Genomic DNA, 12299 nt, shown 5'->3' on the forward strand with positions numbered 1-12299 from the left:
ATTGCCACATCTGGTCATAGGACTGGAGAAAGAACCACATGAGCTTAATGGGCCAAAAAGTTAACCTCTTGCGGCCTTTTTGATGTTCTGATGCAGTAGCGATCCTACTGCCTGTCAGTCTGCAGTGCTGATGTGTCTGTCCTCCTCTGATCACTTGCGATGGAAATGGGGCCTCTCACTTTTCTCTCCCCTCTCCCCTGCCCTCTGGTAAGCGTTATAGGAGCATAAAGGCTTGCACCTCTAGATTCAGAGATGGTTTCTTCCCATAAAATGTCAGATTGTTGAACTCTGCCTCTACCACCGACTCACACTGATGTTTGTTTTTTGCACACTGCTTGTGCTGACTTGTATGTTATTGAACTCTGCTGTTGTTGCTGCTGCTGTTCTGTGTTTATGTTTAGGTATTTCCTTAATGTCTTTGTATTGGAGCGCACATGCAAATAAGCATTTCATGGCATTGCACAAATAAACTGAACTGAACTGACAAGCACTTCTCTTGGAGCATAGCTGAGCTGGAGACCCCAGATCATTTGAGGATAACAACAAGGATTTAGGAATAAAAACCATTCCAGGATGCTTTGGTGTGGCAGTAACCTTGTATTTTTCCGTGGATGCTGTGCGGGTGTCGGGATCAGGTGCTTCACTTTCACCTTCCCTCTCCCCAGGTACCAACCTCTGCAGCAAGAACAACGGGGACTGTTCCCAGCTGTGCCTGCCCACCTCGCCCACCACGCGCGCCTGCATGTGCACCGCGGGCTACAGCCTGAGGAGCGGGCAGCAGTCCTGCGAGGGTAAGGTGCCCGGCCGGCGGAGTGGACTGAAACCGACCTCCACTGGGCGGCTCGTCCACACCTGCCTGAATGTAACGCTTTTGGAAGCCTTAACAGGGGCTGACCTCTGTGTGTTCAAGTGCTCTTGTTTGATTCAAGGCATACTTAAAGGGGAACTGCAACACTATTTTCATAATTCAGGGTTTAGAAAGAATGAGCATTGATGAGTGCATTTCAAACCACAATAAAAGTAAAATCTACACAGTAACTTGTAAAACGTCCAATTTACATCACAAAATAGATTCGATTTCCAGGTACGCACAGCCAGCATGACATTTAAACAAGCAGGCTTGTGAATACATTGCTTTTAATCCAATAGAAATATTGCTTTCGAAATATTGTTTTAGATTTCGAGATGGTTTTGGGGACAAATACTTCTTACTTGTCGACTCTGCATGCAGATCACATTGGAACATTTCTGCGGTGAAATATCTGCTGCACAACCTGTAGTTACTCACTTACACGTCACAGTACATTAGTCATTACAGTGACTAGTGAGCAGGAAGGGCTGCATCACAACATGGTTCTTGGGAACTTGAATGCAAGTTTGTAACAGCATGGCAACTTGCAGTACTTTCACAAAGTTCACGATTTTGTGCTTAATTCAGAATTTGTAAATTTTTTCTATAATGTCACTTCATTCATTTTGTTACCGAGATTTAATAACTGGTCTGAGAAATTGGGACTGCAGTTCCCCTTTAAGGACAAAACTGCGAGGAACCTAATTTGTTAGAGAAAATAGTACTAACATCATGGTTTTTAAAAGAGGCAAAGGTCTTGATTATGAAGCAAAATAAATTGCAAAGAAATCAGGTGTTGTGCTACACGTCTCTCCTTCCTGCCTCTCCCACTCAGCCACCTCATGGAGTTTTCTGTCCCTCCGTCTGTGCCAGGTGTGGGCTCGTTCCTCCTGTACTCGGTCCATGAAGGGATTAGGGGCATCCCCCTGGAGCCCACTGACAAGTCCGATGCCCTTGTGCCAATGTCGGGCACATCACTGGCCGTGGGCATTGATTTCCATGCTGGTGAGTGACTTGCTGTTCCACCATGTCTTTCTCCAAGGCTGACTGCGACCGGCGGAGTTAGTTGTCCAAGGCTCTCTCCCTGTCAGTCTTACTGGACGTCCGCAGGCTGGCATCAGTGAGCGTTGCACCTCTTCTCCTATCAGTGCTGGCCCTGCTGTATCCAAACTTGTAGAGTAGCGCTGCCCAGTCCTGTCCTAAGGGGGTCAGTGCGTCTGCAGGGTGTCCGGTCTGGTCCCAGGGGTGTTCAGTCCTGGTCCTGGGGGGCTCAGTGTGTCTGCATTGTGTTCAGTCCTTCTCCTGGGGGGTCAGTGTGTCTGTAGGGTGTCCAGTCCTGGTCCTGGGGGGTCAGTGTGTCTGCAGGGTGACCAGTCCTGGTCCTGGGGGGTCAGTGTGTCTGCAGGGTGTCCAGTCCTGGTCCTGGGGGGGTCAGTGTGTCTGCAGGGTGACCAGTCCTGGTCCTGGGGGGTCAGTGTGTCTGCAGGGTGTCCAGTCCTGGTCCTAGGGGGGTCAGTGTGTCTGCAGGGTGTCCAGTCCTGCTCCTGGGGGGTCGGTGTGTCTGTAGGATGTCCATTCCTGGTCCTGGGGGGGGCTCAGTGTGTCTGCAGGGTGTCCTGTCCTGGTCCTGGGGGGTCAGTGTGTCTGCAGGGTGTCCAGTCCTGGTCCTAGGGGGGTCAGTGTGTCTGCAGGGTGTCCAGTCCTGGTCCTGGGGGGGTCAGTGTGTCTGCAGGGTGTCCTGTCCTGGTCCTGGGGGGGTCAGTGTGTCTGCAGTGTGTCCAGTCCTGGTCCTGGGGGGGTCAGTGTGTCTGCAGGGTGTCCTGTCCTGGTCCTGGGGGGTCAGTGTGTCTGCAGGTGTCCAGTCCTGGTCCTGGGGGGGTCAGTGTGTCTGCAGGGTGTCCAGTCCTGGTCCTGGGGGGACAGTGTGTCTGCAAGTTTTCCTGGTGTCTTTAAAGCAGCAGAACCTGAAGAGCTGGGAGGAGCTGTTAAAACATGTTGCTGTTAATGCAATAACCAGCTGATTTAGGTTGTTTAGAGTTGGCTTGGAAAGAACCTGTAGGTACCCCAGCCCTGTCTATAGATGATTGTGCTAAGTGTAATGTCCACACTCTGTCCATGTGAGTTCAGCAGGTATAGCACTGAGCTGAGACATGAAGAAACGGTTGTTGATTCCAAGTTGTTTATGTGCATTACGAAACAACAAATGATTTTACGCTGGAAAAAAAACAGAATAAAAAAAACTAAGCTTATTGTTAATTTATCCTTGTTATAGTTTCCCTCGTCTATTACACTTGTGTTCTGTATAGTGAGGCACACTAAGGATCGATATTATCAGCATGATTAATAGCACTGGGCCGTACTCCGCTTTGTTTTGTCTGGCCCTGTCTTGTGGATTTGTGGATTTGTGCTGTCTGTGGTACAGTGCAGTATGCTATCTTGATTGCTACTGTCGCCACCCCATACACAGAAAATGACACCATCTACTGGGTGGACATGGGTCTGAGCACCATCAGCCGAGCCAAACGGGACCAGACCTGGCGCGAGGACGTGGTGACCAATGGCATCGGGCGCGTGGAGGGCATCGCCGTCGACTGGATCGCAGGTAAAGGGAGGGGTACAGCTGGGTGAGTCCATATGACTCCCCTCCCCTTTGTTGTTGGCATCGACAGTGTCTTCCCTCACCGGACGAACCCTTCTTGCTCTTTTCCAAAACGTTGACTGAAATGAAATCTGTTGCCAAGCTGCCAAGCACCAACCATTAAGGAAACCTGCTGTAGCATGCAAGGTGTGTCCTCTTGAAACTCCAAGAAAGGTTACAAACCAGAGCTCTTGGTTATCAGCAGCTGATTCGACCAAGTATCTCATCCTCCTGTTTCTTGGAGGAAGTCAGGGAATTGGCTCCAGCAGCGTGGCTGGGTAGCTTGTTCCACACTCCCAGCACCCTTTGTGTAAGTTAGTGCTTCTCATTCTGATTGGGGGATTTTGTCCAACTGTTTCCTGAGGGAAATCAGGGAATCGGCTTCAACAACATGGCTGGAGAGTTTGTTCTAGACTCCCAGCAGTGCAATAGTCATGTCTGCACTCCAGAACTTTTTAGTGGGTGTTTTGCAGACAGCAGAGCAATCGTTTTCTCTCTCCCTCTTTGAAGGAAATATCTACTGGACCGACCAGGGTTTCGATGTGATCGAGGTGGCCCGGCTGAACGGCTCGTTCCGATACGTGGTGATCTCGCAGGGTCTGGACAAGCCCCGTGCCGTCACTGTGCACCCAGCGAAAGGGTGAGAATGTGGGGAAAAAAAGCCCAGCACCCCATCCCCCTCACTGTCTGTACGTCTCACCCCTGCCTCCCTGTCTCTGCAGATACCTGTTCTGGACAGAGTGGGGTCTGTACCCCCGTATCGAGAAGTCACGTCTGGACGGCTCCCAGAGATCGGTGCTGGTCAACGTCAGCATTAGCTGGCCCAATGGCATCTCCATTGACTACGAGGTCCGAACACACACACACACATGCTCTCGCTCTCTATTGCTCGTGCCCTTCCTGAAAAACCCTTGGGAAACTCTGACCATCTCTTTCTCCGCTGCGTGTTTTCCAGGAGGGCATGCTGTACTGGTGTGACGCCCGCATGGACAAGATCGAGCGCATCAACCTGGAGACTGGGGAGAACCGGGAGGTGGTGCTGGCCAGCAACAACATGGACATGTTCTCTGTGTCCATCTTCGAGGGCTACATCTACTGGAGTGACAGGTGCCTGGACACAGCAGGCTCGTCATCTGTCTCTCCTCTCTCTTTCCTCCCCTCCTCCTCTTCTCTCTGAATCCCTCTGCTCCCCATTTAACCCTCCTTCTATCTCTCTGCACACCAGCTCCTCTGTATTTCTCTTTTCTCTCACACCTTTCTTGATTCTCCTTTCTTGCGCCGTCTCTTCTCTCATCCCTCTTCTCCGTTCGTGTGCACGGTGTGCCGAGCTCCTCTCTGCTGAGTGAGCACCCACCCTCTCCCTCTCTCCCTTCCAACATGTCTGCCCGCAGGACCCACGCCAACGGCTCGATCAAGAGGGGCAACAAGGACAACGCCACCGACTCGGTGTCCCTGCGAACGGGCATCGGGGTCCAGCTCAAGGACATCAAGGTCTTCAACAGAGCCAGGCAGCAGGGTGAGGGAACCCCTGTGCTCATACTGCGGGGCCGTTCATTCTTCAGAGCCAATTAGTTGCCAGATATGCAATTGCTTAATTGGCCTTGCCGCTGATGACCAGTAAAATTGTGTTGGATTAGTAGGAATCGAAACTTTGCATTAGAACTGAAAGGAAGTTCCAAGAGCATGTGCATTTGCTCCTACCAATAGCAGTCAACCAATTATTGTGGCATTGTGCACCACTATAACAGACACCTTACCTTCCCACTTCTATCTTGCCTCAAGGGGCATGGATTGAACCTTGACCTCTGCTGTAAACCAGCAGTATGTAGGAGCTGTGTCTCCAGTCCATCAGTTTTGCAGACGAGTAACACTGCAAAACAGATGGACTGCAACTGAGACCAGGAAAGATCTGATGATATGTAATTCTGTATCATAATGAAGTCACTTATATTCAGAGTACTAGTCACTCTTTCGTCTGAAGATCATATCAGATCATATCAGATTTTAGTGTCTTGTTAAAGGCCTGTAGCGTGTGTGCAGGATGAAGAGTGACTGCATTGCTGTGACCGGTGAGTAACCCCTCCCTCTCTGCCCCTAGGCACAAACATCTGCAAGGACAACAACGGCGGCTGCCAGCAGCTGTGCCTGTACCGCGGCAACGGGCAGAGGACCTGCGCTTGCGCCCACGGCATGCTGGCGGAGGATGGGCGCGGCTGCCGCGACTACGACGGCTACCTGCTGTACTCGGAGCGCACCATCCTCAAGAGCATCCACCTGTCGGACGAGAGCAACCTCAACGCGCCCATCAAGCCCTTCGAGGACCCGGAGCACATGAAGAACGTCATCGCGCTGACCTTCGACTACCGGGGCGGCGGGGGCAAGGGCGCCAACCGCATCTTCTTCAGCGACATCCACTTCGGCAACATCCAGCAGATCAACGATGATGGCACAGACCGCAAGACCGTCGTGGAGAGTGAGTGGCACCGGCTGATGCCCTTTCAACCCCCCTAGGTCCCCACTGCCCAGTTCCAGCACATCAGAAGGGTCACAAGTTTTGAGGAAGACAATTGGTCCAACAAGCTCATTTGGCCACTTCTAATTGTATTGGGTGCATTTATAATATCAATTAGACCAGCCAATTAAACCATGGTTTAATTATTTTTTAACCATGGTTAACAAAGTTAACCATTAGGAGGTAAATGAGAGAACTGGAGATCCCAGCAAAAACCCACATAGATACAGGGAGAACATGCAAACTCCACACAGACCGAGACACCCCCCCCCCCCCCCCCAGATGAGCTTAAGCCTATAACCCTGCAGTATCATTACCTGGCCACTGTGCTTTCTGTGTCTTCCCAATACTTCTTTTCCTGCTTTTCTCCTAAACCATACTGTGTAGCTGTGTTGGAGGTATTTCTGTGGATTATGCTCCAATTGCATTGATCATTCCTTCCCAGATTTTAAGTAGTAAAATCTCAAAGATCTCATTGGCCAAGGCCAGTTGAGGAGTAGAAGCAGTAGTAGTCTACTGAACCTAGGGTTTGCTTTGCACTTGACAGCAAAATCAAGTATTATTGCTGTGCTCGTCTGTCGTTTAGCAAATTATTCTCTTGACTAGCTGGTGGATACAGAGCTGTCCCATATGGGAGGGGATTACCAGCTCACAGTCCCATGAAGGTTTATACCCCTGGACTCCCTGGCTCATATGAGAACAGGGTCAGTGAATGTAAAATGTTCAGCGTGCAGTATTATCAACTGAGGATGTTACACCTTTAGCCTAATTTTCCCATCTGTGCAAAGCAATAGGGATATTCTGTTGGGGCGGAGCGGTGGCTCCGTGGCTAAGGAACTGCGTCTGTGGCTGGAAGGTTGCCGGTTCGAGTCCCGCAGCCGGCAGAGGAATCCTAAGCAAGGCCCTTAACCCCAGCTGCTCCAGGGGCGCTGTACAATGGCTGACTCTGCGCTCTGACCCCAGGCTCTCTCCCTGTCTGTGAAGCAAATTAGTAGTTGTAAACAAACAAGGAAACTGATGTGTGATTAAGGATGTTCCTTTATGTGAGCAGATAGATTGCTGCTTTTACATCTTGGTTATTTTCCAGCACCTTTAACACTTGTGCTGCAAATCTGTGTAACACAGAGCTAGAAATGAATAGCACGCATTTAGATACCAGGTAATTGATTCAGGTTTAATCCCTACAACGTGTTTGTCAGCCTTTCGGTTGTTTGCTCTGGCTGTGACCTGTTTTTCTGTCTTTCCGATTTTGCTGGGAAATGGGAGCCTGGCTGTTGACAATGTGTCAGCCTGTGGCCCGTCTCTCCCCCCCCCGCTGAACGGAGAGCTGTGACAGCTCTGGGACTGGATGATGAATCCATTCTTCACTGCGCTGTGATGGCACAGACCCGCAGACTGCTGCTGGGAGCTTCTTGCTTCCCCGCGTCTGAGCCGTAGATGTGGAAATAGGAGGCCTCTCCCACTTTATCGCATGTCGGCTTTTTTTTTTTGTTTTCCAGCACGTTACAAGCTTTCATAAACGTTGACAATGAAAGGCGATCCCTAACCATTTCTTAGTAATGATTTCACAGCCTTCCAGCGTCCTGCAAAAACAGAACCGCTTAGAACTGCTAGCTGATGTGGGGGAAAAAGTGATTAATTCCTGCTCTTTACCTCCAGTTGTCCCTCCAGCAGTGCAGATTCTTTGAGACAGGTGCAACTGAAAACTTTTCACAGTTTTGCAAATCAGAAGGCATCGGGAACCTGGCTGGAAACCTTTCTTGTGACCTTAATATGGATACATATGTGTGTACAGCAGCCATGATTGTCAGTTATCAATGCTGAAACTTAAAACTATTCAAAGGCAGTAACCTATCTTGGATCTTTTGCTTAGACGTGCAGATTCAGATCTTTAGTCCATTTTGCCTGAGTGTTGTCTCCATATTTAGTCAGCTGCCCTGTCTGGAGAGATGTGTTCTGTCTGGTGCTGAAATATTTTTTGTTGAAGCCGATAGCCTCCCAGGTGTTACTGTAAATGGTGCGTTTTGGCCCTGTACTGTTGTCTGGCTTGCTCCGAGCCTGCAGTCAGTCTTGGTAAGCCCTGTACGTCTGCAGCTTTGTCAGTGTGCACCCAGGATGCCATGACTAGAGTGCGAGGCTTGGCTGCAAAGGCAGTACAGCGGCCTTCTGCGTTCTGTAGGTCTCTTCTTTCTTGGAATTAATATCCCTTCAAGTACAGGTGTACTGGAGAGTTCCAGGCACATGCGAAGTCAGAGGAAGACATGTTTCACAATCCCATCCCTGCCCCTGGGTCTGGAATGAGCTCTGTAACGTCCTCTCAGGAGCCCCGTGCAGGAGGTCCCAGTTCGACCGAGTTAAAGGGCTTGACGGTGTCTCTGCCGCTCTTTGGACAGCGGCAGCACCTGCCTCTGCCGCTCAGAGCCCAGAGGTCCTGCCTGAACTTCTGCGAGGTGAAGACGTACAGGATGGGGTTTGCTACGGTGGAGGAGGAGGCCAGGAGCCTGGCCGAGATGGGGAAGGCGCCGTACTGGAGTTCGGAGACAGTGCGGCCCACCAGCGAGAACATGAGGATGTAGGAGGGCAGCCAGCACAGAGTGAAGACCACGACCAGCAACGCCGAGGTGCGGGTCACCTGGGCCTGGTAGCGCTCCACTTGGGGGGCGTGGCCCTGGCGGCGGGCGCGACGCAGGAAGCCGTAGATCTTGGCATACATGAGGACGATGATGGCGAGCGGCAGGGCGAAGCCGAAGAGGAAGAGCGCGGCGCTGTAGACCAGCTGGCCGAGGTCCGACAGGAAGGTGAAGCAGTAGACCTGGCCGGTGGTGCGCACCCGGCGGAGCGCGAACTGGGGCGCCGCCAGGGCCACGGCGGGCACCCAGAGGGCCGCCGCCGCCACCCGGAGGCTGTGGGCGCAGCGGGAGCGGTAGGCCCAGGCTGGGTGGACCACAGTGAGGTAGCGGGAGACGGCCAGGGCGGCCAGGGTGAAGACGCTGGCGCACGAGCAGGCCACGCCCAGGAAGCTGACCAGCCTGCAGGGCACGTCTCCGAAGGGCCAGCGGCCCAGGGCGATGGCCGCCGTGTTGAAGGGCAGGCAGGCCAGCTGGAGAAGGTCAGCCGAGCTCAGCGCTAGCAGCAGGGTGTCGGTGCCATGCCGCCGCTGGCTCCTCCTCCTCCTCAAGAGGATCAGCACCACCAGGCTGTGGCCCACCGCCCCCGTCGCCAGGATGAGGGCGTCCAGCAGGGGCACCACGATCCGCTGCACGTCCGACAGCCCAGACGTGTCCTCTGGGCCAGCTGAGCCGTTCTCTGGAGGGGAGCCTTCGAGATACAGAAACCCTTCTTCCATGGGGACTCCCTGACAGTTCTGACCCTGCACAGCCCTGCACAATCTGAACAGAGGTTACAAAAAACCCTGCTTAAAATGTATTGGTTGCTGTATTCACTGTCAGTGCTTTCAGAAAAATCCCAGTGGTCATTAATAAGGAATAATTTGCTAGTTTCATCTCTGAATTTAGTAAAAAGCCGTACAGCCTGGAAAACGTCCACTGTTCTGATTGTTTGGACTTACCTGTAGATTGCCGTCATCTTTCAGCTCTCTCTAAATCGCTGTTGTTACAAAGTAAGTGATCTCTGCGAGGTCTGTACGCTGCCCTAACTAACAAATTAACAAAGCAGTAATTAGTTGACCAGAAGGAAGTCTGTTCTCGTAACAAGCAATACTTGTTACAAAAATCACTTTGTAAACCTAATTATCGCTATTCAGCACCAAAACCTTCCGCTCAGTGCCTAATTTTAAAATTTCTTAAACACTAATACATTTCATGAAATAACAGTGTCCGAAATTCACGTTCAAATTCTAATTATGTTCTAATTGAGGGAATGAGAAAAAAAAAGCTTACCTCCTCCTGGCACTGAAGAAGTATTGATTTTTGCAACTAAGCAACGCTGGACAAATCACTCCCTGGGCCTCATCACGCAGTGATTCTCACATTAACGCCGGGCGATTCACTCTTTAATATTCCAGTGGAGTGCCTGACGTTCACACTTCAGAGTTTCTGGGATCAGCTGTGGGTCAGTCTGGTTGCCGGGACCTTGGGCGGTGATGATGAGCGGCCGAGTGAGCTACAGAACCCGAGCTCAACGCCGTGCGACGGGGTTACTCGCGCAGCGCGCCCCCGGCATTCGCCTGAACCTCGATCTCTTCTCAAATTCAGGGCTCACAAGGCTCCTCGTGTCCCCTGTGAGTCGGCAGCTGCCGGGCGCTGGCTCCTGTGTCTGCGGCAGTGCAGGCGACTCTTTTAAGTCCGCAGCGCGACCTTTTCGTCTTCAGTCATCATTCTCTGGTGTTCCTTTTCCCGTTTATCTTCGTACGCAAACAAGACCTCCCCTGGTCTTACACGGGCTGCCAGGGTTCTAACTGATTAGTTTGGCTGTTTTTCTCCTTAAAGCAACAGCATTGCCCTGGAAAACCTTGTCCGTTCTGTTTGTAGACTTACAGTGTGTTTGCTGGTGAAAAGGGGACTTTGTCCAGTGAATCAGATTATCCCTGAACTTACTCCATGTGCTGGGTGGCGAGTTTTCACGCTGCCTCTTCAAGGCAGCAGGTTTGTGACGTGACTCCTCAGTTCCGCACCCACCTCTGCACTGAACTCTTAAGGAAAAAAAAAACAGCTTTATTGCCCCTTGCCAAAGAGCAAGCTCTAATCTTTAAAGTGTCCAGTGCTTGTATTGCAGCCATAAAAATAAAATATCCATTATGGTGATTGCAGTTGAAGAGAGCCGGTGGAAAGCCTTGAAGTGCCTCTCTCTCCTGTTACAGATAGACTCTTGTACGCTTGTTTGCACAGTATCTGCTGGGCTTTGAGCTGTGGGTTATCAGGTGTCTTGGGGATGACTGCCAGCGGTTGTGAGTACTCCTTTGTTTTGGAGTGTTACATAGGGAACTCGCAGCGATGCGTCTGGGATAGCTTCCGGATCAGGAAAGATTCTAATCCTAAAATTGGTGATGACGTAAATCCAAGGTCCAGTTACTCTTGTAACTGGGTCTTGGAATGGAAACCTCACCTACGTCATTGACCGGAGTTGAATTTTTCTTTCGAAATTGGTGATTTTGATTTAGGGGTAGCTGTAATACCTGTTGCTTTGCAGCTACCCAGGGCTAGTCTTGCTGGTCCCTGTAATAAACCTATAACTCCAGGCCCCACAGTGGGAAAGAACTGCTCTTTTCCCCCGGTTTGTCCTTCGAGAATCTCAGGGTCTGAACTAAAATAGCAGCTGAACCCAGTGTCCTCTGCCTGTGTGACCGTAAGAGAACTGAGTTTTGAAACTACGGAGACCTTTTTTAAAAAATAAAAGTAGTTTATCCTTTTAAAATCAACACGGATGTGCAATAATTGGACAACTGCTCTTAGATAAAATAATTCAGTACAGTGTTAGGCCCAGCATTCCTATACATAGTGAGACACTATTTGTCAGATTCTGACCTCCAGTACAGGGTTTCATGTATTGTAATATGTTTCTTACATGATCCTCATGATTTTATTTTCTTTATCGTTGCAGTCAAAGTAAGGGAAGCTTTAACAACACTGGTGAGGTCACACAGTAATAGACTTCTATACTAATCTAGAGGAAGATACAGTTACAGGGTTTTATATAATCTTTACAATGTACCTCTGTTCTGTATTCTCTTCTTTATTAGTACTGTTTTTAGTCTTAATTTTAATAGTTTAGACATTTTTATCCACTGTCTTACTTCAGCTCTGTATAAGCATTATCCTGGATGGGTTTGGGTGAAGAGTCTTGCTCAGTGGTAAACATCGGCGCTTCCTGCCTTGGTCTGGACTCTTCAGACCTTCCTGCCTTGCTCTGGACTCTTCAGACCTCCCGGTTCTGAGTCCAGAGCCCTGGCCGCTGCTCCGCGCCCTCCTCTGGCCAGCGGTCAGTGCGAGCGCTGACCCTGCCTGTCTCTGTCCCTCCAGACGTGGGCTCGGTGGAGGGCCTGGCGTACCACCGGGCCTGGGACACGCTGTACTGGACCAGCTACTCCACCTCCACCATCGCCCGGCACACCGTGGACCAGACCCGTGCCGGCGCCTACGACCGTGACACCGTGGTCACCATGTCCGGGGACGACCACCCGCGCGCCTTCGTGCTGGACGAGTGCCAGGAGTAAGACCCCCAAAATCCACTTGCACCTCGTGTTTAAACCAGGGAGACTTGTCTGCTTTGCTCTTTACTTTCCTCAAAGTACAACCTTGTTAAACATCAGATGATGTTTTTTCCTTGTTTCCTGTGCTAAA

At 50.8% G+C, this 12299-nt stretch overlaps 2 protein-coding genes across 5 annotated transcripts in view; one reads left to right on the forward strand and one right to left on the reverse strand.

The window, feature by feature from the left end:
* Nucleotides 1-12299, forward strand: part of lrp1aa (low density lipoprotein receptor-related protein 1Aa) — a 181923-nt gene that overhangs the window by 120619 nt on the left and 49005 nt on the right. For all 4 annotated transcript variants that reach the window (XM_088914172.1, XM_088914177.1, XM_088914182.1 and 1 more), the window contains 9 exons: nt 666-791; nt 1724-1855; nt 3318-3452; nt 3999-4128; nt 4211-4337; nt 4444-4595; nt 4880-5004; nt 5587-5961; nt 11979-12168. In XM_088914172.1, the coding sequence (XP_088770298.1) occupies nt 666-791; nt 1724-1855; nt 3318-3452; nt 3999-4128; nt 4211-4337; nt 4444-4595; nt 4880-5004; nt 5587-5961; nt 11979-12168 (1492 nt within the window). The remainder of the gene's footprint in view (nt 1-665; nt 792-1723; nt 1856-3317; nt 3453-3998; nt 4129-4210; nt 4338-4443; nt 4596-4879; nt 5005-5586; nt 5962-11978; nt 12169-12299) is intronic.
* Nucleotides 7058-10664, reverse strand: LOC148841450 (galanin receptor type 1). Its single transcript, XM_088914190.1, has 2 exons — nt 9900-10664; nt 7058-9389 (listed from the first exon to the last, which is right to left on the reverse strand). The coding sequence occupies exon 2, from the start codon at nt 9344-9346 to the stop codon at nt 8318-8320; it is 1029 nt and encodes a 342-aa protein (XP_088770316.1). The 5' UTR covers nt 9347-9389; nt 9900-10664; the 3' UTR covers nt 7058-8317.

The sequence above is a fragment of the Atractosteus spatula genome, chromosome 1, assembly GCF_055471065.1.
Source record: "Atractosteus spatula isolate fAtrSpa1 chromosome 1, fAtrSpa1.hap1, whole genome shotgun sequence".
Lineage (NCBI taxonomy): Eukaryota > Metazoa > Chordata > Actinopteri > Semionotiformes > Lepisosteidae > Atractosteus > Atractosteus spatula.

Coding starts and splice junctions, on each gene's coding strand:
- LOC148841450 (XM_088914190.1), bottom strand. CDS start 9,346: ATGGAAGAAGGGTTTCTGTATCTCGAAGGCTCCCCTCCAGAGAACGGC.